This window comes from Coregonus lavaretus, assembly GCF_964263955.1.
Source record: "Coregonus lavaretus genome assembly, contig: HAP1_SCAFFOLD_833, whole genome shotgun sequence".
NCBI classification, from domain to species: Eukaryota; Metazoa; Chordata; class Actinopteri; order Salmoniformes; family Salmonidae; genus Coregonus; species Coregonus lavaretus.
In genome coordinates, this window is record NW_028158266.1 from 115001 (window position 1) to 139031 (window position 24031).

The window sequence follows — 24031 nt, forward strand, 5'->3', positions numbered from 1 at the left end:
CCCTCCCCAGTAGGAGCAGGTATCCATATCGGCCCTCCCCAGTAGGAGCAGGTATCCATATTGGCCCTCCCCAGTAGGAGCAGGTATCCATATTGGCCCTCCCCAGTAGGAGCAGGTATCCATATTGGCCCTCCCCAGTAGGAGCAGGTATCCATATCGGCCCTCCCCAGTAGGAGCAGGTATCCATATCGGCCCTCCCCAGTAGGAGCAGGTATCCATATCGGCCCTCCCCAGTAGGAGCAGGTATCCATATCGGCCCTCCCCAGTAGGAGCAGGTATCCATATCGGCCCTCCCCAGTAGGAGCAGGTATCCATATCGGCCCTCCCCAGCAGGAGCAGGTATCCATATCGGCCCTCCCCACTAGGAGCAGGTATCCATATCGGCCCTCCCCAGTAGGAGCAGGTATCCATATCGGCCCTCCCCAGTAGGAGCAGGTATCCATATCGGCCCTCCCCACTAGGAGCAGGTATCCATATCGGCCCTCCCCACTAGGAGCAGGTATCCATATCGGCCCTCCCCACTAGGAGCAGGTATCCATATCGGCCCTCCCCACTAGGAGCAGGTATCCATATCGGCCCTCCCCAGTAGGAGCAGGTATCCATATCGGCCCTCCCCAGTAGGAGCAGGTATCCATATCGGCCCTCCCCAGTAGGAGCAGGTATCCATATTGGCCCTCCCCAGTAGGAGCAGGTATCCATATTGGCCCTCCCCAGTAGGAGCAGGTATCCATATTGGCCCTCCCCAGTAGGAGCAGGTATCCATATTGGCCCTCCCCAGTAGGAGCAGGTATCCATATTGGCCCTCCCCAGTAGGAGCAGGTATCCATATTGGCCCTCCCCAGTAGGAGCAGGTATCCATATTGGCCCTCCCCAGTAGGAGCAGGTATCCATCTTGGCCCTCCCCAGTAGGAGCAGGTATCCATCTTGGCCCTCCCCAGTAGGAGCAGGTATCCATATTGGCCCTCCCCAGTAGGAGCAGGTATCCATATTGGCCCTCCCCAGTAGGAGCAGGTATCCATATTGGCCCTCCCCAGTAGGAGCAGGTATCCATATTGGCCCTCCCCAGTAGGAGCAGGTATCCATATTGGCCCTCCCCAGTAGGAGCAGGTATCCATAGGAATGAATGGAATTCTAGTGTTTCAATTAAATGTTTAAAGGACAAGATCACATGTATTTAAGTACTTTGTTGTTGTAGTGGGGACAGTAAATTTAGAATTATAAAAAAAGTATACTTTAAGGAAAATGTTTATATATAAATATATATTTAGCTCACATAATATAATTTAAAAGTATTGCACTAAAGCTGCAATATGTAACAAATAACTCCCACTTTTCTGGCCCACAAATTGATTTTGACAAACAAAATCGGTCCCCAAAAAAAGATGTGCGGCCCTCCGTTGAATATTGAAATCCCGATGTGGAGGTGTAGTGTGGAGGGACTAACCCAGCTGTTGGATGATACTGGTGACTGATCCTAGGTGTAGTGTGGAGGGACTAACCCAGCTGTTGGATGATACTGGTGACTGATCCTAGGTGTAGTGTGGAGGGACTAACCCAGCTGTTGGATGATACTGGTGACTGATCCTAGGTGTAGTGTGGAGGGACTAACCCAGCTGTTGGATGATACTGGTGACTGATCCTAGGTGTAGTGTGGAGGGACTAACCCAGCTGTTGGATGATACTGGTGACTGATCCTAGGTGTATTGTGGAGGGACTAACCCAGCTGTTGGATGATACCGGTGACTGATCCTAGGTGTAGTGTGGAGGGACTAACCCAGCTGTTGGATGATACTGGTGACTGATCCTAGGTGTAGTGTGGAGGGATGATACTGGTGACTGATCCTAGGTGTAGTGTGGAGGGACTAACCCAGCTGTTGGATGATACTGGTGACTGATCCTAGGTGTAGTGTGGAGGGATGATACTGGTGACTGATCCTAGGTGTAGTGTGGAGGGACTAACCCAGCTGTTGGATGATACTGGTGACTGATCCTAGGTGCAGTGTGGAGGGACTAACCCAGCTGTTGGATGATACTGGTGACTGATCCTAGGGGCAGTGTGGAGGGACTAACCCAGCTGTTGGATGATACTGGTGACTGATCCTAGGTGTAGTGTGGAGGGACTAACCCAGCTGTTGGATGATACCGGTGACTGATCCTAGGTGTAGTGTGGAGGGACTAACCCAGCTGTTGGATGATACCGGTGACTGATCCTAGGTGTAGTGTGGAGGGACTAACCCAGCTGTTGGATGATACCGGTGACTGATCCTAGGTGTAGTGTGGAGGGACTAACCCAGCTGTTGGATGATACTGGTGACTGATCCTAGGTGTAGTGTGGAGGGATGATACTGGTGACTGATCCTAGGTGTAGTGTGGAGGGACTAACCCAGCTGTTGGATGATACTGGTGACTGATCCTAGGTGTAGTGTGGAGGGACTAACCCAGCTGTTGGATGATACCGGTGACTGATCCTAGGTGTAGTGTGGAGGGACTAACCCAGCTGTTGGATGATACTGGTGACTGATCCTAGGTGTAGTGTGGAGGGATGATACTGGTGACTGATCCTAGGTGTAGTGTGGAGGGACTAACCCAGCTGTTGGATGATACTGGTGACTGATCCTAGGTGTAGTGTGGAGGGATGATACTGGTGACTGATCCTAGGTGTAGTGTGGAGGGACTAACCCAGCTGTTGGATGATACTGGTGACTGATCCTAGGTGTAGTGTGGAGGGATGATACTGGTGACTGATCCTAGGTGTAGTGTGGAGGGACTAACCCAGCTGTTGGATGATACTGGTGACTGATCCTAGGTGTAGTGTGGAGGGATGATACTGGTGACTGATCCTAGGTGTAGTGTGGAGGGACTAACCCAGCTGTTGGATGATACTGGTGACTGATCCTAGGTGTAGTGTGGAGGGATGATACTGGTGACTGATCCTAGGTGTAGTGTGGAGGGACTAACCCAGCTGTTGGATGATACTGGTGACTGATCCTAGGTGTAGTGTGGAGGGACTAACCCAGCTGTTGGATGATACTGGTGACTGATCCTAGGTGTAGTGTGGAGGGACTAACCCAGCTGTTGGATGATACTGGTGACTGATCCTAGGTGTAGTGTGGAGGGATGATACTGGTGACTGATCCTAGGTGTAGTGTGGAGGGACTAACCCAGCTGTTGGATGATACTGGTGACTGATCCTAGGTGTAGTGTGGAGGGACTAACCCAGCTGTTGGGATGATACTGGTGACTGATCCTAGGGGCAGTGTGGAGGGACTAACCCAGCTGTTGGATGATACTGGTGACTGATCCTAGGTGTAGTGTGGAGGGACTAACCCAGCTGTTGGGATGATACTGGTGACTGATCCTAGGTGTAGTGTGGAGGGACTAACCCAGCTGTTGGATGATACTGGTGACTGATCCTAGGTGTAGTGTGGAGGGATGATACTGGTGACTGATCCTAGGTGTAGTGTGGAGGGACTAACCCAGCTGTTGGATGATACTGGTGACTGATCCTAGGTGTAGTGTGGAGGGACTAACCCAGCTGTTGGATGATACTGGTGACTGATCCTAGGTGTAGTGTGGAGGGACTAACCCAGCTGTTGGATGATACCGGTGACTGATCCTAGGTGTAGTGTGGAGGGACTAACCCAGCTGTTGGATGATACCGGTGACTGATCCTAGGTGTAGTGTGGAGGGACTAACCCAGCTGTTGGATGATACTGGTGACTGATCCTAGGGGCAGTATCTCCGCCTCCTCTGGTAGAACCACCGTCAACTCCTCTACAGCAGGCAACTCCTACACACACACACAAAATAGTTCAGCAAATTTGTCAATGTGAATACGGTGCTAATTTTATTTTTATTCACATGAAGTTCTGAATTCCCAATCCCAGATACCTCAGGCAGGGTCTCGCCCAGTGTTCTGATGGAACAGGGTTTCCTTGCCCGACTGAAGCCTTCATCATCATCTTCCTCTTCATCTGCCTGACCTGACACAACAGCCAGCGTCACACAGGAGGAAGAGGAGTCTGAGTCACTGTCTGAGGAGGTGCTGCTGCCGTCCCGCTGGTCCCTGGCACACACCCCGTCCTGGGGGGGGACCTGGGGGAGGTCCTGGGGATAGTCCTGGGGGAGGTCCTGGGGGGGGTCCTCCCCGTCCTGGGGGGGGTCCTGGGGGAGGTCCTGGGGGAGGTCCTCCCCGTCCTGGGGGAGGTCCTGGGGGAGGTCCTCCCCGTCCTGGGGGGGATCCTGGGGGAGGTCCTGGGGGGGGTCCTCCCCGTCCTGGGGGAGGTCCTGGGGGAGGTCCTCCCCGTCCTGGGGGAGGTCCTGGGGGGGGTCCTCCCCGTCCTGGGGGGGGTCCTGGGGGAGGTCCTGGGGGAGGTCCTCCCCGTCCTGGGGGGGGTCCTGGGGGAGGACCTCCCCGTCCTGGGGGGGGTCCTGGGGGAGGGGGGTGTGTCCGTCTCCCAGCTCGGAGCTCCAGACAGAGTTGAGATTCTCCGTAACCTCCATCTCCTCCGCTCCTCCCGTTAACTCTCCCGGTAAGCGGCTATCTGGGGTCACGGAGGTCAGTCCCTGAGGTTCTGTCTCAGCTGTGCATCTGTCCTCCCGGTGCTCGGTGCTGGTAGCGTTGTTAGGTTCCGGTTCCTCTCCGTGTGTCTCTGCTGAGCTCTGAAGAACCTCCGGTACCACGGCCGTCTCCTCTGGTTGGGCCTCCATCCCGTTACCGGGTAGAGACTATATCACACCTGGGGACAAAGACACCACAACTACAGTCAACTGGGTTACAGTCACTAGGAACCAAACGGAACAAAGCGGGAGGGACTGAATTTGTTCAATAAGAAACGCTTTGGACTAGTTTTGTTGCAAAACGTTTTATTACAGTGTGTACTAATGAATACACCCCTGGTTGCCTCGGAAACCACAGTGTAGACCCCTCAAGATGACACCTGGACCTGGATACCTCACAAACCAGTGGAGACCCCTCAATATGACATCTGGACCTGGATACCTCACAGACCACAGTGGAGACCCCTCAAGATGACACCTGGACCTGGATACCTCACAGACCAGTGTAGACCCCTCAAGATGACATCTGGACCTGGATACCTCACAGACCAGTGGAGACCCCTCAAGATGACATCTGGACCTGGATACCTCACAGACCAGTGGAGACCCCTCAAGATGACACCTGGACCTGGATACCTCACAGACCAGTGGAGACCCCTCAAGATGACACCTGGACCTGGATACCTCACAGACCAGTGGAGACCCCTCAAGATGACACCTGGACCTGGATACCTCACAGACCAGTGGAGACCCCTCAAGATGACACCTGGACCTGGATACCTCACAAACCAGTGGAGACCCCTCAAGATGACACCTGGACCTGGATACCTCACAGACCAGTGGAGACCCCTCAAGATGACATCTGGACCTGGATACCTCACAGACCAGTGGAGACCCCTCAAGATGACACCTGGACCTGGATACCTCACAGACCAGTGGAGACCCCTCAATATGACATCTGGACCTGGATACCAGTTCCACAGCTTTTTGTTCAACAGGGCTGTTTACAGCAATTTAATAGGGGTGTAACGATTCGTTTTAACAACGATTCGATTTGTATCACGATTCGTGGTTGTCGATACGATTCAAGGACGATATTGGTTCATTTAGAACGATACGATCCGAAAGGATTCAGTGACTTGAAATCGATTCAGTAACCTTTTAGCCAAAAATTCAACCAGTGTGACTGAAATAAATACCTGGATACTGCACAGTGCAGGTGAAGTTTCCTAGATTCCTGTTTCTTGTAAGGACCGCAATGGTGGCTTGATAATTTCTCGCTCGTCGGCATCTCCTCTGTCGTCCGCCATGCTATGTTTTGTTGTCTTGGCGCCTTTGCGCTGCTGCTGGCGCGGGGCGATGACGTCACGGATAGGCAGACTGAATCGAGTAATGTTTAAAGCCTTTATCATTAAAAGTGCTAAGAAAAAACATCCATATAAAGTCTGACGTGCTTAAATCCAATGGGTTATTTCCTAGTATCGATACAATCGATGTATTACATTTTAAAACGATGTTAGATTTATATATGTTGTCCAAAAGGCCAACTCGCCGAGCACAGATCGATGTAGTTGGATCATAGGAATATAAATCGATACATCGATGTAGTAGATGGATCGTTACACCCCTACAATTTAATGTAGGGAGGCCGTGACTGGCCTCCCACTCCATTTAAGGAACACCTGGGATAGGATAAAGCAATCCTTCTACCCCCCCTTACCCCACCCCCAAAAAACAAAAATAAACATATTATAAAGTGGTTATCCCACTGGCTATAAGGTGAATGCACCAATTTGTAAGTCGCTCTGGATAAGAGCGTCTGCTAAATGACGTAAATGTAAATGTAGGTGGCGGTATATGCACCTTAAAAGTTGTATGCGATATGCCAACCCAATCCCAAAGAAGAACCTGTCCTGCTCTGACAGAACTAGCTGGCTACATTAACCATTTAACTAGCTGCTGTTTGTAAAGCCGTTTCAAATACAACTGGAGGAACCGAAGCAAAGACCACCTAGCCTGAAAGGTAGCTTGCTAGTCAACAAGGTCAAAAGGGTTTTATATTGGGTATTCGGTTCTATCATCAATTGCTATTGAACCAAGCATGCCATGACTATGAAAATTGTATATTCTGAATCAGTGGAGGATGGAGAAAAATCCACACCTTTTTTTTGGTGTGGATTGTTACCTATGAAGCTATCCACAATAATGATTAGCCACAAGTGTAATTTGCCATTCACCTTCAAAATAAAAGTCCCCCATTGAAACTGATGCAAACTGACATAATAATAATAATATGCCATTTAGCAGACGCTCTTATCCAAAGCGACTTCCAGTCATGCGTGCATACATTTTTTTTGTGTATGGGTGGTCCCGGGGATCGAACCCACTACCTTGGCGTTACAAGCGCCGTGCTCTACCAGCTGAGCTACAGAGGACCACCATTTTCACATAAATAGTGAAATAATGCCATATTTGGCCTAGATAATAGTAAACGTCCAATATGAATGTTCAATAGGTACAACAGGCTGACTGGGCTAATGTGGCTCATTTCACACTGGTTTCAAAGTCCTGCAGTAAACGCTATGATGCTAATATGTGTAAACTCTTTGGAATGATAATCTGTGGATGTAACCGAGTAGGCTGATACCCCGTTTCATGGGTGTCCACTAGAGGTAAGGCTGTACAGGTCATATATGTATGCCTCCAATACAATTATACAGTCTAATACATCCACAGTGGGATTCCAACTATTTGTTTTACTGCTTGTCTAATTCATTATTGTACTTCTTTTTAATTTATGTAACAACATTCCAACCTTGTTTAGTATCATCTAGTGTAAATATGGCATATTATTCCGCTCCAGCCACGAGCCTGTCCTCCCCAATTAAGGTGGCACCAACCTCCTGTGAGGAGAGAATATCCACCGAATATGAAACGAATTTTACCTCGGTCAACTACCCTGCCCCATTTGTTATTTACAGATATTAGCTAACGTTAGAACTAGCTAGGTAACTAGTCTACTAGCCATATCTATGAAAAAAAATGACGTTTTACAATCGGAGTTCATACCACTGGAGTTAAATTCGTAGGTAGTCCACTAGCTAAAACAGTTATGTAGCTTGGTTGCTAGCTTGCTAGGCATTCTCAGAACCAGGTAACGTTACTGTTAGTCAGCGTTTTAAATTCTCTTTGGTATTGTATCGCCAATTCTGTATTATATCAGGTGACATTACTACAATATTGCTTATCATATTACAGACGTGAAGATGGACTTACGTTTGAGTAGTTAAGGCTACAAAGCTGTTCTCTCAGCAGTCTGCTCTCTGCTACTCTCAGTCCTCTGCTGTCTATTCTCTCCGCAACCGCTAAGTTATGTTCGCAACACGTTTTGATTCGGAAACAACGTGGTCTTGTTGTCTTCCGGGTTGTGGAACCTTTCTTTCCGCCGCCCGGTGAAATGACGGACAGTGTTGTCCGACGGACCAGCAGCATCCGCCGGAGTTGTCAATACAGAACGCGTGTGTTCAACCGATGATCTAACTTCGCACATTCAACTAAAACATGGTAAAATTACACTTATTTAACATGTATCTATATTTGCATGAATATATTTAGCTATAGCTAGATTTATATAACGTTATAGCGCTCTTAGAACCTAGTGAATGTATGTATACTGAACAAAAATATAAACGCAACAATTTCAACGATTTTACTGAGTTACAGTTCATATAAGGAAATCAGTCAATTGAAATAAATTCATTAGGCACTAATCTATGGATTTCACGTTACTTTCACAAGCGCCAAGTCTAGGTCCAAAAAGCTTCTACACCCAAGCCATAAGACTGCTGAACATCTAATCAAATGGCTGTTTCTGTATGATAAGTTGGATTAAGGAATAAAGACAGACACCAATGTTCAGTTCAATAGCCTTGTTAAGCCTTGTACAAATCCCTACGCGTGGAGTCTGGGGAACAGTCCAACTAGTCGATTACCTATCAACTAGACTCCGTAACATCATCCTTTTCAATAGAAGGTGCAAACATAACGGCATAACATTGCGTTCTTAACAGTCAAGTCATAACAATTGAAAAGCATGACATTTTCTTTTTACTTCAGCTGTCATCTTCCTTTTTTAATTTTTTTTTTTATTTTTTTATTTTTTTTTATTAACAGACAACAAGTTAAGTCTCTTGCTTACAGAGTAAGCCTGTCCGGTGGCTTGCACAGCCGACCCACCCGTGAGTAAGTATTGGCTCTGACAGGGGTAGGATTAGGGCCACGAGCTGGAGAGTTTGGTGGGGTAGAAGCTTCACCTTCAGTTGGCTCATGTCTCAATTCTGCACCCCTTACCCTTAGGCCTGGACTGTGATCCAGCTCATCTAAGTGAGTGTATGGCATGTTCTGGTTTGTCTGCTCTGCTACGCGCAGATCCACCCGATTGCGACGATAGAGGGAGCCACCAACATCCACCAGGTAAGAACGTGGTGCAACTCTCTGTAGGCATGTGCCCAGCCTCCAAAGTCCTGTGTGGTCTCCCGGCAGCGGTTTCATCCTTATAGTTTCACCCACCTCCAGCTCTGGTAGGTCTCGAGCAGTCCGGTCGTAGAAGCACTTAGCGAGCTGCTTTCTGTGACGCAGTTTGTCCGTGACGCCAACCATGACGCAGGGCTCAAGTAGCTTGTTAGCTACGGGGATAGTAGTCTTCAGACGTCTGGACAGAAGGCGTTGTGCTGGGCTGCTGTCCATGTTTTCGGTGGGTGTGTTCCTCCACTGTAAGATCGCTTTCCATGGGTCGTTGCTGTCGCGCAAGGCCCTGCTTAACAGGTTTTTTGCAATCTTGACAGCTGATTCTGCCTTGCCATTTGCTTTTGGGTGTCTTGGAGAGGAGGTCACGTGGTCAAACTCCCATTCTGAGGCGAAACGCTTGAACTGTGCAGTGAATTGTGGGCCATTGTCCGTGATTACCTTGTCAGGCTGACCTTGCCTTGCAAACTGCGCCTTGCAGCGCTTTATGACCGTCTCTGCGGACAAGTCAGGGAGCAGTTCAATTTCCCAAAAGTCAGAGTAATGATCAACGAGGAGAAGATAGTCCTTTTGTCTGTGGCTGAATAAGTCCATGCTGATGATTTGCCAGGCCCTTGTGGGCAGTTCGTGTGACATCATGGTTTCCTTTTGCTGTTCATGAGCGTACTCGTTGCATGTGGTACAGTTGCTGACAAAGTCTTTAATTTCTGCTTGCATGTTTGGCCAGTATAATGTTTCACGAGCCTGACGGTAGCATGCGTCACCTCCGACGTGACTGGAGTGTATGCGGGTAAGCATCTCTGGACGTAGTGATTTGGGAATAATGACCTTCTGACCTCTGAACAAGACGCCATTTTGCACACTGATCTCATCTCGAAAGGTCCAGTATTCTCTCACTGTGAAAGGTGTCTCCTCTTTCAGATATGGCCAACCTGCTAGAGCCATGGACTTCAGTGACTGTAGGTGTTCGTCCTTGTCAGTATGTTGCCTGATCTGGGCTAGGCGGTGATCTGTCACGTTTAAGTAGTCTGCCTGATTGATCTGTTGAACATCTTGTTGTTCCTGCTGTAGCGAACAGATGGCCTGCCGCTGATAGGCAGTGCCTCTACCTGTACATTGTGCTGTTGCCCTGCTCAGTGTGTCGCTGATGTACATCTCAGGTCCTGGCTTGTAAATGACCTTCAGGCTGTAGTTTTGCAGAGTCAGGAGCATACTTTGAAGCCTCTTGGGCGCGTTGAGGAGAGGTTTACTGAATATGGCAATGAGTGGTTTGTGGTCAGTTTCAGCGGTGACCAGCTCTCGACCATATAAGTAGTGATGGAATCGCTGGCAGGAGAAGACGATGCTGAGGCACTCTTTCTCAATTTGTGCATAGTTTTGTTCGGTGGGGGTGAGCGCTCTCGAGGCAAACGCAACGGGCTGGCCTTCCTGCATAAGGCAGCATCCAAGTCCCCTTTGGCTAGAGTCGCTCTGGATTGTGACAGGCTTCGTGACGTCGTAGTAGCGCAACACTGGCATGGATGAAGCCAGAGATTTCATCTCCTGCACTGCGGCCTCGTGCTTGGGTAGCCAGTGCCATGGTGTGTCTTTGTCCAGCAACCGGCGCAGAGGCTCACAGACTGCTGATAGGTGTGGCATGAACTTTGCAAGATAGTTTGCAAAGCCGATGAGACGCTGTACTCCTTTTGCATCAGACGGGTTTGGCATGTCGAGGATCGCTTGGACCTTGTCTGGGTCCGGCTTCAGGCCTTTTGCCGAGAGAATGTGGCCGTGGAAGTGGACGTCTTTCACCTTGAACTGCAGCTTCTTCAGGCCAAGACGAAGCTTAACTGATCGGCAGCGCTCCATCAGTGCCAGGAGCTTCACATCGTGGTCGCGTTCTGCTTCTTCGTCTGTTTCACCACAGCCTACGATCAGGATATCATCGGCGATGGGTTCAATGCCCTTGAGCCCAGCCAGTAACTCGTGCTGCTTGCGTTGGTATACCTCAGGCGCCACTGAGACACCAAACGGGAGCTTGAGCCAGCGTTTCCGACCCCAGGGGGTCCAGAAGGTAGTCATGAAGCTGCTTTCTTCGTCCAGCTTGCATTGAAGGAATGCATCTCGGGCATCCACCAAGGTGAAAATCCTGGCCTTGGGAAGCTTATAGAGGACATCCTCTAGTGTCGGCATGATGTAGTGGGATCGTTTCAGTGCTTGGTTCAGATGCTTTGGGTCGATGCAGACCCTCAGCTTCTCTGGTTTTTTCACTATGACCATATTGCTGATCCAGTCAGTTGGTTCAGTCACAGATGTCATGTGGCCATCGGCCTCATACTTGTCCAGCTGGGCCTTCACAGCCACTTTCATTGCAATGGGCACATTGCGAGGAGCACACTGGACTGGAGTAATGCTCTCATCCACTTCAAAGTGTACCTCCCCAGGCACTGATTCAACGGGCATGTTGAATACATCGTCATATCTGCTGAGTAGTTGTTCTTTGGACAGGGGTCCATGCTGGACATGATCCACAATGTGCAGGTCATTTGGTACAGTGAACTGCATCAGTCCCAGGCGTTCGCATGTAGAGCCTGAGAGGAGAGGATTTTGACTGGTTTTCACAATCTCGAACTCCAGCTTGTGTTTGCGTCCCCGAATAACACATTCGGTCTCAAAGGTGCCCATAGAGCTCATTAGTTCTCCTGAGTACAGCTTTAGTCTAGTATCGCTGGGAAATAGATGTGTGTCAGGTGCCAGATTGATTTTGTCTTTGTAGCTCATTACGTTGCATGTAGCACCCGAATCCAGTTGACATTGTTGTTGCTTGTTGTGTAATCGTAGTGTCACAAACCATTTCTTCCCTCTTGAGTGTACAGCCCCAATGGATTCATGCATGTAAATGTCACTTTCACTGTTCAGCTCTGAACATTGAGTAACATCATCAACACAGTGAATCTTGCCCTCACTCACCCTTCTTTTGCTTTTGAGACACACTTTTGCAAAGTGATTATTAGTTCCACAAGCTCTGCATGGTTTTCCATAGGCCGGGCAGTGCTCTTTGCCACGTGTGTGTGTATTCCCACAGTATTTACATGCTACGGGGCTCTCTGTGTTCACCGTTCGTGGTGAATTACTCTGCCTCGATTGGTTTTGTCTGAATGTCTGCCTAGCAACAGCGTGAACAGTATCAACGTCGGAGCGTGGGGTTTCCGTTTCCATTGCTCTCATTCTCATGTCAGTGACTTCAGCAGTGCGGCACATTTCGATGGCAGTTACTAATGTTAAGCCTCTCTCTCTCAGTAGACGCCGGCGCGTATTCTCATTTGCAATTCCCAGTACTATTTTGTCACGAATCAGTTCATCTTTCAATCCCCCGTATTCACAAGTGGCGGATTTCTCTCTCAAACGGGTTACAAAGTTGTGTACTGACTCACCCTCTTCCTGTTTGCAGCTTCCGAAAACGAACCGCTCGTAAATTACGTTTCTGGCGGGTTTGAAGTAATTCTCCAATGCATCCAATATAGCCTTTGCATCACACTGTTGTCGTGCCGTGAGGGTGAGATTGTGCCGGTAGATATGCCTGCATTCGCTGCCCATTAAACTCCTCAGAGTTGCCGCTTGTACCTCGTTGGGTTTCTCATGTAGACCGGTCGCCAGCGCATAGTCCTCGAATTCATCCCTGAAGTTGTCCCAATTAGTATTCCAGTCCCCTGTGAGAACCATGTGATTTGGTGGCGGAATGTTCGCTGCCATAGCAATGGAATAGGAGATTTCTTTGTCTTCAGTCATGGAGGTAGGTAGTGATGCTAGCTAGCCAGCTAACACGAGTTGATCAGTGTTGTGAGTAGGAAACGGCTTGTGTTCGCATATGGAACGTAACTGCGCCTATACTGTACTTAGCTACAACAATAACAAACGTGTGTTTTCCGAGCCACTTCTGATACCAAGTTTCTGTATGATAAGTTGGATTAAGGAATAAAGACAGACACCAATGTTCAGTTCAATAGCCTTGTTAAGCCTTGTACAAATCCCTACGCGTGGAGTCTGGGGAACAGTCCAACTAGTCGATTACCTATCAACTAGACTCCGTAACAATGGCTACCCGGACTACTTGCGTTGAACTCCCCCTTTTTTTACGCTGCTGCTACTCTGTTTATTATCTATGCAGTCACTTAACCCCTACCAACATGTACATATTACCTCGACTAACCTCTACGCCCGCAGATAGCCTCGTTATTGTTTTTTAACTTTAGTTTATTTAGTAAACATTTTCTTAACTATTATTTTTCTTAAAACTGCATTGTTGGTTAAGGGCTTGTAAGTAAGTATTTCACTATAAGGTCTACACCTGTTGTATTCAGCGCATGTGACAAACACATTTTAACTTGATTTGACTAGGCAGGGGCACAGCGATGGGTGGGCCTGGGAGGGCATAGGTCCACCCAGAATGAGTTTTCCCCCACAAAAGGGCTTTATTACAGACAGAAATACTCCTCAGTTTCTTCAGCTGTCTGTGTGGCTGGTCTCAGACGATCCCGCAGGTGAAGAAGCCGGATGTGGAGGTCCTGGGCTGGTGTGGTGACACGTGGTCTGCGGTTATGAGGCCAAACTGCCAAATTCTCTAAAATGACGTTGGAGGCGGCTTATGGTAGATAAATGAACATTCAATTCTTAGGCAACAGCTCTGGTGGACATTCCTGCAGTCAGCATGCCAATTGCACGCTCCCTCGAAACTTGAGACATCTGTGGCATTGTATTTGTGGGACAAAACTTCACATTTTTGTGGCCTTTTATACTCCCCAGCACAAGGTGCACGGGTGTAATGATCATGCTGTTTAATCAGCTTCTTGATATGCCACACCCGGAGAAATGCTCACTAACTGGGATGTAAACAAATTTGTGCACAAAATTTGAAAGAAATAAGCTTTCTTTGCGTATGGAACATTTCTGGGATCTTTTATTTCAGTTAATGAAACATGGGACCAACACTTTACATGTTGCTTTCATATTTTAGTTTAGAATAATGTACGACAGTGTTCTAACTGTTGTGTGTCTGTATCGGTCTGTGTGTGTGTGTGTGTGTGTGTGTGTGTGTGTGTGTGTGTGTGTGTGTGTGTGTGTGTGTGTGTGTGTGTGTGTGTGTAGCCGAAGGCGGGGAAAGGTAAACCAACTCAGAAGGAGAAGGTGTGTCATCCCTATAGCAGGAAAGCTGCTTACCTGGCCAGCCAGGAGATACGCCTCGGGAAGAAGGAGAGGTAAGGAGGGAGGGAGAGGAAGTCTGCTTACCTGGCCAGCCAGGACATAAAATACCAATCAAAAGTTTGGACAGGCATTCTAGGGTTTTTCTTTATTTTTACTATTTTCCACCTTGTAGAATAATAGTGAAGACATCAAAACTATGAAATAACACATATGGAATCATGTAGGACTACTGTTAAACAAATCAACATATATTTTATATTTGAGATCCTTCAAAGTAGCCACCCTTTGCCTTGATGACAGCTTTGCACGCTCTTGGCATTCTCTCAACCAGCTTCATGAGGAATGCTTTTCCAACAGTCTTGAAGGAGTTCCCACATATGCTGAGCACTTGTTGGCTGCTTTTCCTTCACTCTGCGGTCCAACTCATCCCAAACCATCTCAATTGGGTTGAGGTCGGGGGATTCTGGAGGCCAGGTCATCTGATGCAGCACTCCATCACTCTCCTTCTTGGTCAAATAGCCCTTACACAGCCTGGAGGTGTGTTTGGGGTCATTGTCCTGTTGAAAAACAAATGATAGTCCCACTAAGCGCAAACCAGATGGGATGGCATATCGCTGCAGAATGCTGTGGTAGCCATGCTGGTTAAGTGTGCCTTGAATTCTAAATAAATCACTGACAGTGTCACCAGCAAAGCACCATCGCACCTCCTTTCCACCGGTCTAATATCCATTGCTCGTGTTTCTTGGCCCAAGCAAGTCTCTTCTTCTTATTGGTGTCCTTTAGTAGTGGTTTCTTTGCAGCAATTCAACCATGAAGGCCCGATTCACACAGTCTACTCTGAACAGTTGATGATGATGAATCTGGTTGAGAGAATGCCAAGAGTGTGCAAAGCTGTCATCAAGTCAAAGGGTGGCTACTTTGAAGAATATAAAATATATGTTGATTTGTTAAACACTTTTTTTGGTTACTACATGATTCCATATGTGTTATTTCATAGTTTTGATGTTTTCACTATTATTCTACAATGTAGAAAATAGTAAAAATAAAGAACCCTGGAATGAGTAAGTGTGTCCAAACTTTTGACTGGTACAGTATGTCTGGGAAAGAGGGAATCCTGTATATTGCTATATATTTATAAAGTTAAGTCTGTATCTCTGCCTCCAGACAGAAGAGTGAGAAGGCCACTCGTCTCAACAGCATCGGTGAGTCTGACAGTCTGTTACTATACTACTGTTACTATACTACTGTGATACTATACTACTGTGTTACTATACTACTATACTACTATACTACTGTGTTACTATACTACTGTACTACTGTGTTACTATACTACTGTGTTACTATACTACTGTACTACTGTGTTACTATACTACTGTACTACTGTGTTACTATACTACTGTGTTACTATACTACTGTGTTACTATACTACTGTACTACTGTGTTACTATACTACTGTGTTACTATACTACTGTACTACTGTGTTACTATACTACTGTACTACTGTGTTACTATACTACTGTACTACTGTGTTACTATACTACTATACTACTGTGTTACTATACTACTGTACTACTGTGTTACTATACTACTGTACTACTGTGTTACTATACTACTGTGTTACTATACTACTGTGTTACTATACTGCTGTACTACTGTGTTACTATACTACTGTGTTACTATACTACTGTACTACTGTACTACTGTACTACTGTGTTACTATACTACTGTGTTACTATACTACTGTGTTACTATACTACTGTGTTACTATACTACTATACTAATGTACTACTGTGTTACTATACTACTGTGTTACTATACTACTGTACTACTGTGTTACTATACTACTGTGTTACTATACTACTATACTAATGTGTTACTGTACTACTGTGTTACTATACTACTGTGTTACTGTGTTACTATACTACTATACTACTGTGTTACTGTACTACTGCGTTACTATACTACTGTGTTACTGTGTTACTATACTACTATACTACTGTGTTACTATACTACTGTACTACTGTGTTACTATACTACTGTGTTACTATACTACTGTGTTACTATACTACTATACTAATGTGTTACTGTACTACTGTGTTACTATACTACTATACTACTGTGTTACTATACTACTGTGTTACTGTACTACTATACTAATGTGTTACTGTACTACTGTGTTACTATACTACTATACTACTGTGTTACTATACTACTGTGTTACTATACTACTATACTAATGTGTTACTGTACTACTGTGTTACTATACTACTATACTACTGTGTTACTATACTACTATACTAATGTGTTACTGTACTACTGTGTTACTATACTACTGTGTTACTATACTACTGTGTTACTATACTACTATACTACTGTGTAACTATACTACTGTACTACTGTGTTACTATACTACTGTGTTACTATACTACTGTGTTACTATACTACTGTACTACTGTGTTACTATACTACTGTACTACTGCGTTACTATACTAATGTGTTACTATACTACTGTACTACTGTGTTACTATACTACTATACTACTGTGTTACTATACTAATGTACTACTGTGTTACTATACTACTGTGCTACTGTGGTACTATACTACTGCGTTACTATACTACTGTGTTACTGTGTTACTATACTACTATACTACTGTGTTACTATACTACTGTACTATACTACTGTGTTACTATACTACTGTGTTACTATACTACTGTGTTACTATACTACTATACTAATGTGTTACTGTACTACTGTGTTACTATACTACTATACTACTGTGTTACTATACTACTGTGTTACTGTACTACTATACTAATGTGTTACTGTACTACTGTGTTACTATACTACTATACTACTGTGTTACTATACTACTATACTAATGTGTTACTGTACTACTGTGTTACTATACTACTATACTACTGTGTTACTATACTACTATACTAATGTGTTACTGTACTACTGTGTTACTATACTACTATACTACTGTGTTACTATACTGCTGTGTTACTATACTACTATACTACTGTACTACTGTGTTACTATACTACTGTGTTACTATACTAATGTACTACTGCGTTACTATACTACTGTGTTACTGTGTTACTATACTACTATACTACTGTGTTACTATACTACTGTACTATACTACTGTGTTACTATACTACTGTGTTACTATACTACTGTGTTACTATACTACTATACTAATGTGTTACTGTACTACTGTGTTACTATACTACTATACTACTGTGTTACTATACTACTGTGTTACTGTACTACTATACTAATGTGTTACTGTACTACTGTGTTACTATACTACTATACTACTGTGTTACTATACTACTGTGTTACTATACTACTATACTAATGTGTTACTGTACTACTGTGTTACTATACTACTATACTACTGTGTTACTATACTACTATACTAATGTGTTACTGTACTACTGTGTTACTATACTACTATACTACTGTGTTACTATACTACTGTGTTACTATACTACTATACTACTGTACTACTGTGTTACTATACTACTGTACTACTGTGTTACTATACTACTGTACTACTGTGTTACTATACTACTGTGTTACTATACTACTGTACTACTGTGTTACTATACTACTGTGTTACTATACTACTGTACTACTGTGTTACTATACTACTGTGTTACTATACTACTGTACTACTGTGTTACTATACTACTGTGTTACTATACTGCTGTACTACTGTGTTACTATACTACTGTGTTACTATACTACTGTACTACTGTACTACTGTGTTACTATACTACTGTGTTACTATACTACTGTGTTACTATACTACTATACTAATGTACTACTGTGTTACTATACTACTGTGTTACTATACTACTATACTACTGTGTTACTATACTACTGTGTTACTATACTACTGTACTACTGTGTTACTATACTACTGTACTACTGTGTTACTATACTACTGTGTTACTATACTACTATACTAATGTGTTACTGTACTACTGTGTTACTATACTACTATACTACTGTGTTACTATACTACTGTGTTACTGTACTACTATACTAATGTGTTACTGTACTACTGTGTTACTATACTACACTACTGTGTTACTATACTACTGTGTTACTATACTACTATACTAATGTGTTACTGTACTACTGTGTTACTATACTACTATACTACTGTGTTACTATACTACTATACTAATGTGTTACTGTACTACTGTGTTACTATACTACTATACTACTGTGTTACTATACTACTATACTACTGTGTTACTATACTACTGTGTTACTATACTACTATACTAATGTGTTACTGTACTACTGTGTTACTATACTACTATACTACTGTGTTACTATACTACTGTGTTACTATACTACTGTGTTACTATACTACTGTACTAATGTGTTACTATACTACTGTACTACTGCGTTACTATACTACTGTGTTACTATACTACTATACTACCGTGTTACTATACTACTGTACTACTGCGTTACAATACTACTGTGTTACTATACTACTGTACTACTGTGTTACTATACTACTGTGTTACTATACTACTATACTACTGTGTTACTATACTACTGTGTTACTATACTACTGTGTTACTATACTACTATACTACTGTGTTACTGTACTACTGTGTTACTATACTACTATACTACTGTGTAGCTATACTACTATACTACTGTGTTACTATACTACTGTGTTACTATACTACTGTACTACTGTGTTACTATACTACTGTACTACTGCGTTACTATACTAATGTGTTACTATACTACTGTACTACTGTGTTACTATACTACTATCCTACTGCGTTACTATACTACTGTGTTACTGTGTTACTATACTACTATACTACTGTGTTACTATACTACTGTACTATACTACTGTGTTACTATACTACTGTGTTACTATACTGCTGTGTTACTATACTACTGTACTACTGTGTTACTATACTACTGTGTTACTATACTACTATACTACTGTGTTACTATACTACTGTGTTACCATACTACTATACTACTGTGTTACTATACTACTGTCTTACTATACTACTGTGTTACTATACTACTGTGTTACTATACTACTGTGTTACTATACTACTATGTTACTATACTACTGTACTACTGTGTTACTATACTACTGTGTTACTATACTACTGTACTACTGTGTTACTATACTACTATACTATTGTGTTACTATACTACTGTACTACTGTGTTACTATACTACTATACTATTGTGTTACTATACTACTGTACTACTGTGTTACTATACTACTGTGTTACTATACTACTGTGTTACTATACTACTGTACTACTGTGTTACTATACTACTGTACTACTGTGTTACTATACTACTGTGTTACTATACTACTGTACTACTGTGTTGCTATACTACTGTGTTACTATACTGCTGTGTTACTATACTACTATACTGCTGTGTTACTATACTACTGTGTTACTATACTACTGTGTTACTATACTACTGTGTTACCATACTACTATACTACTGTGTTACTATACTACTGTCTTACTATACTACTGTGTTACTATACTACTGTGTTACTATACTACTGTGTTACTATACTACTGTGTTACTATACTACTGTGTTACCATACTACTATACTACTGTGTTACTATACTACTGTCTTACTATACTACTGTGTTACTATACTACTGTGTTACTATACTACTGTGTTACTATACTACTATACTACTGTGTTACTATACTACTGTACTACTGTGTTACTATACTACTATACTACTGTGTTACTATACTACTATACTACTGTGTTACTATACTACTATACTACTGTGTTACTATACTACTGTACTACTGTGTTACCATACTACTATACTACTGTGTTACTATACTACTGTCTTACTATACTACTGTGTTACTATACTACTATACTACTGTGTTACTGTACTACTGTACTACTGTGTTACTATACTACTGTACTACTGTGTTACTATACTACTGTGTTACTATACTACTGTGTTACTATACTACTGTGTTACCATACTACTATACTACTGTGTTACTATACTACTGTCTTACTATACTACTGTGTTACTATACTACTGTGTTACTATACTACTGTGTTACTATACTACTATACTACTGTGTTACTATATTACTGTGTTACTATACTACTGTACTACTGTGTTACTATACTACTGTGTTACTATACTACTGTACTACCGTGTTACTATACTACTGTGTTACTATACTACTGTGTTACCGTGTTACTATACTACTGCGTTACTATACTACTGTACTACTATACTACTGTGTTACTGTACTACTATACTACTGTGTTACTATACTACTGTGTTACTATGCTACTGTGTTACTATACTACCGTGTTACTGTACTACTGTGTTACTATACTACTATACTACTGTGTTACTATACTACTGTACTACTGTGTTACTATACTACTGTTACTATACTACTGTGTTACTATACTACTGTGTTACTATACTACTGTACTACTGTGTTACTATACTACTGTGTTACTATACTACTATACTACAGTGTTACTATATTACTGTGTTACTATACTACTATACTACTGTCTTACTATACTACTATACTACTGTACTACTGTACTACACAGTACATTCATCTTCAGATAGCTAGGTGGAACAACCTCATATCTCAGTAGTTAGTACATTCATCTTCAGATAGCTAGGTGGAACAACCACATATCTCAGTAGTTAGTACATTCATCTTCAGATAGCTAGGTGGGACCACCACATATCTCAGTAGTTAGTGCATTCATCTTCAGATAGCTAGGTGGGACAACCACATATCTCAGTAGTCTGTCCATTTCTCCTCAATAAGGAGTTATCGTCAGTGCTAGTAAGAAAAGACAGGTGCAAGTAAGGTATATACAGCGGTAGGGTTAGTGAGGTATGTACAGCGGTAGGGTTAGTGAGGTATGTACAGCGGTAGGGTTAGTGAGGTATGTACAGCGGTAGGGTTAGTGAGGTATGTACAGCGGTAGGGTTAGTGAGGTATGTACAGCGGCAGGGTTAGTGAGGTATGTACAGCGGTAGGGTTAGTGAGGTATGTACAGCGGCAGGGTTAGTGAGGTATGTACAGCGGTAGGGTTAGTGAGGTATGTACAGCGGTAGGGTTAGTGAGGTATGTACAGCGGTAGGGTTAGTGAGGTATGTACAGCGGTAGGATTATTAAGGTGAGGTATGTACAGCGGCAGGGTTAGTGAGGTATGTACAGCGGTATGGTTAGTGAGGTGAGGGATGTACAGCGGTAGGGTTAGTGAGGTGAGGTATGTACAGCGGTAGGGTTAGTAAGGTGAGGTATGTACAGCGGTAGGGTTAGTGAGGTATGTACAGCGGTAGGGTTAGTGAGGTGAGGGATGTACAGCGGTAGGGTTAGTGAGGTGAGGGATGTACAGCGGTAGGGTTAGTGAGGTATGTACAGCGGTAGGGTTAGTAAGGTGAGGTATGTACAGCGGTAGGGTTAGTGAGGTATGTACAGCGGTATGGTTTGTGAGGCGAGGTATGTACAGCGGTAGGGTTAGTAAGGTGAGGTATGTACAGCGGTAGGGTTAGAGAGGTGAGGTATGTACAGCGGTAGGGTTAGTGAGGTGAGGTATGTACAGCGGTAGGGTTAGTAAGGTGAGGTATGTACAGCGGTAGGGTTAGTAAGGTGAGGTATGTACAGCGGTAGGGTGTTGGTTCCACTCTCTTACCTTTTATTGTGTGTATAGGTGAGAGGCTGCAGTGGTTTCAGAGCCAGCTGGACTCTGAGAAGACAGAGTTCACCAAACAGGACGCCTGCCACATCATAGAGAGGTCAGTACCCGTGTGTGGGGTCAGTACCCGTGTGTATGGTCAGTACCAGTGTGTGGGGTCAGTACCCGTGTATAGGTGAGAGGCTGCAGTGGTTTCAGAGCCAGCTGGACTCTGAGAAGACAGAGTTCACCAAACAGGACGCCTGCCACATCATAGAGAGGTCAGTACCCGTGTGTGTGGGGTCGGTACCTGTGTGTGGGGTCAGTACCCGTGTGTGAGGTCAGTACCCGTGTGTGTGGGGTCAGTACCCGTGTGTGTGGGGTCAGTACCCGTGTGTGTGGGGTCAGTACCCGTGTGTGTGGGGTCAGTACCCGTGTGTTTGGGGTCAGTACCCGTGTGTGTGGGGTCAGTACCCGTGTGTGTGTGTGGTCAGTACCCGTGTGTGTGTGTGGTCAGTACCCGTGTGTGTGGTCAGTACCTGTGTGTGTGTGGTCAGTACCCGTGTGTGTATGGGGTCAGTACCCGTGTGTGTGGAGTCAGTACCCGTGTGTGTGGAGTCAGTACCCGTGTGTGTATGGTCAGTACCCGTCTGTGGTCAGTACACGTGTGTGTGGTCAGTACCCGTGTGTGTGGTCAGTACCCGTGTGAGGTCAGTACCCGTGTGTGTGGTCAGTACCCGTGTGTGTGAGGTCAGTACCCGTGTGTGTGAGGTCAGTACCCGTGTGTGTGAGGTCAGTACCCGTGTGTGTGAGGTCAGTACCCGTGTGTGTGAGGTCAGTACCCGTGTGTGTGGTCAGTACCCGTGTGTGAGGTCAGTACCCGTGTGTGTGTGGTCAGTACCCGTGTGTGTGCTTTGCTCTTCCTCCTTGATTTCCACAAACTGTTCCTTTCTCCGTGTTTGTGTGTTATAATGGTTTCGACTTGAGGCTGTAGTTTGTTAGGGGTGCCAGGTGGGTCGTGCATACCAGAGAAGAGTCAGATTTCTCCTTTGAGGCTGTAGTTTGTTAGGGGTGCCAGGTGGGTCGTGCATACCAGAGAAGAGTCAGATTTCTCCTTTGAGGCTGTAGTTTGTTAGGGGTGCCAGGTGGGTCGTGCATACCCCTTCATATTAGTGGATTCTAATAGAGATCCACTATATATACAGCAGTATGTGGACACCCCTTCATATTAGTGGATTCTAATAGAGATGCACTATATATACAGCAGTATGTGGACACCCCTTCATATTAGTGGATTCTAATAGAGATGCACTATATATACAGCAGTATGTGGACACCCCTTCATATTAGTGGATTCTAGTAGAGATACACTATATATACAGCAGTATGTGGACACCCCTTCATATTAGTGGATTCTAATAGAGATCCACTATATATACAGCAGTATGTGGACACCCCTTCATATTAGTGGATTCTAATAGAGATACACTATATATCCAGCAGTATGTGGACACCCCTTCATGTTAGTGGATTCTAATAGAGATACACTATATATACAGCAGTATGTGGACACCCCTTCATATTAGTGGATTCTAATAGAGATCCACTATATATACAGCAGTATGTGGACACCCCTTCATATTAGTGGATTCTAATAGAGATACACTATATATACAGCAGTATGTGGACACCCCTTCATATTAGTGGATTCTAATAGAGATACACTATATATCCAGCAGCATGTGGACACCCCTTCATATTAGTGGATTCTAATAGAGATACACTATATATACAGCAGTATGTGGACACCCCTTCATATTAGTGGATTCTAGTAGAGATACACTATATATCCAGCAGTATGTGGACACCCCTTCATATTAGTGGATTCTAATAGAGATGCACTATATATACAGCAGTATGTGGACACCCCTTCATATTAGTGGATTCTAATAGAGATGCACTATATATACAGCAGTATGTGGACACCCCTTCATATTAGTGGATTCTAGTAGAGATACACTATATATACAGCAGTATGTGGACACCCC

The 24031-nt window shown here is 44.3% G+C and overlaps 2 protein-coding genes across 2 annotated transcripts in view; one reads left to right on the forward strand and one right to left on the reverse strand.

Moving 5' to 3' along the window:
• Positions 1 to 4856, reverse strand: part of LOC311124235 (uncharacterized protein) — a 17252-nt gene extending 12396 nt beyond the window's left edge. The window contains exons 1-3 of the mRNA XM_084198413.1: positions 4411 to 4856; positions 3892 to 4176; positions 3697 to 3790 (exon numbers count right to left, since the gene is read on the reverse strand). Of these exons, the coding sequence (XP_084054539.1) occupies positions 3697 to 3790; positions 3892 to 4176; positions 4411 to 4710 (679 nt within the window). The 5' untranslated portion in view covers positions 4711 to 4856. The remainder of the gene's footprint in view (positions 1 to 3696; positions 3791 to 3891; positions 4177 to 4410) is intronic.
• Positions 4857 to 7125: 2269 nt separating this feature from the next.
• LOC311124236 (translation machinery-associated protein 16-like) overlaps positions 7126 to 24031 on the forward strand; it is a 36642-nt gene continuing 19736 nt past the window's right edge. The window contains exons 1-4 of the mRNA XM_084198414.1: positions 7126 to 8124; positions 14209 to 14318; positions 15430 to 15467; positions 22020 to 22104. Of these exons, the coding sequence (XP_084054540.1) occupies positions 8122 to 8124; positions 14209 to 14318; positions 15430 to 15467; positions 22020 to 22104 (236 nt within the window). The 5' untranslated portion in view covers positions 7126 to 8121. The remainder of the gene's footprint in view (positions 8125 to 14208; positions 14319 to 15429; positions 15468 to 22019; positions 22105 to 24031) is intronic.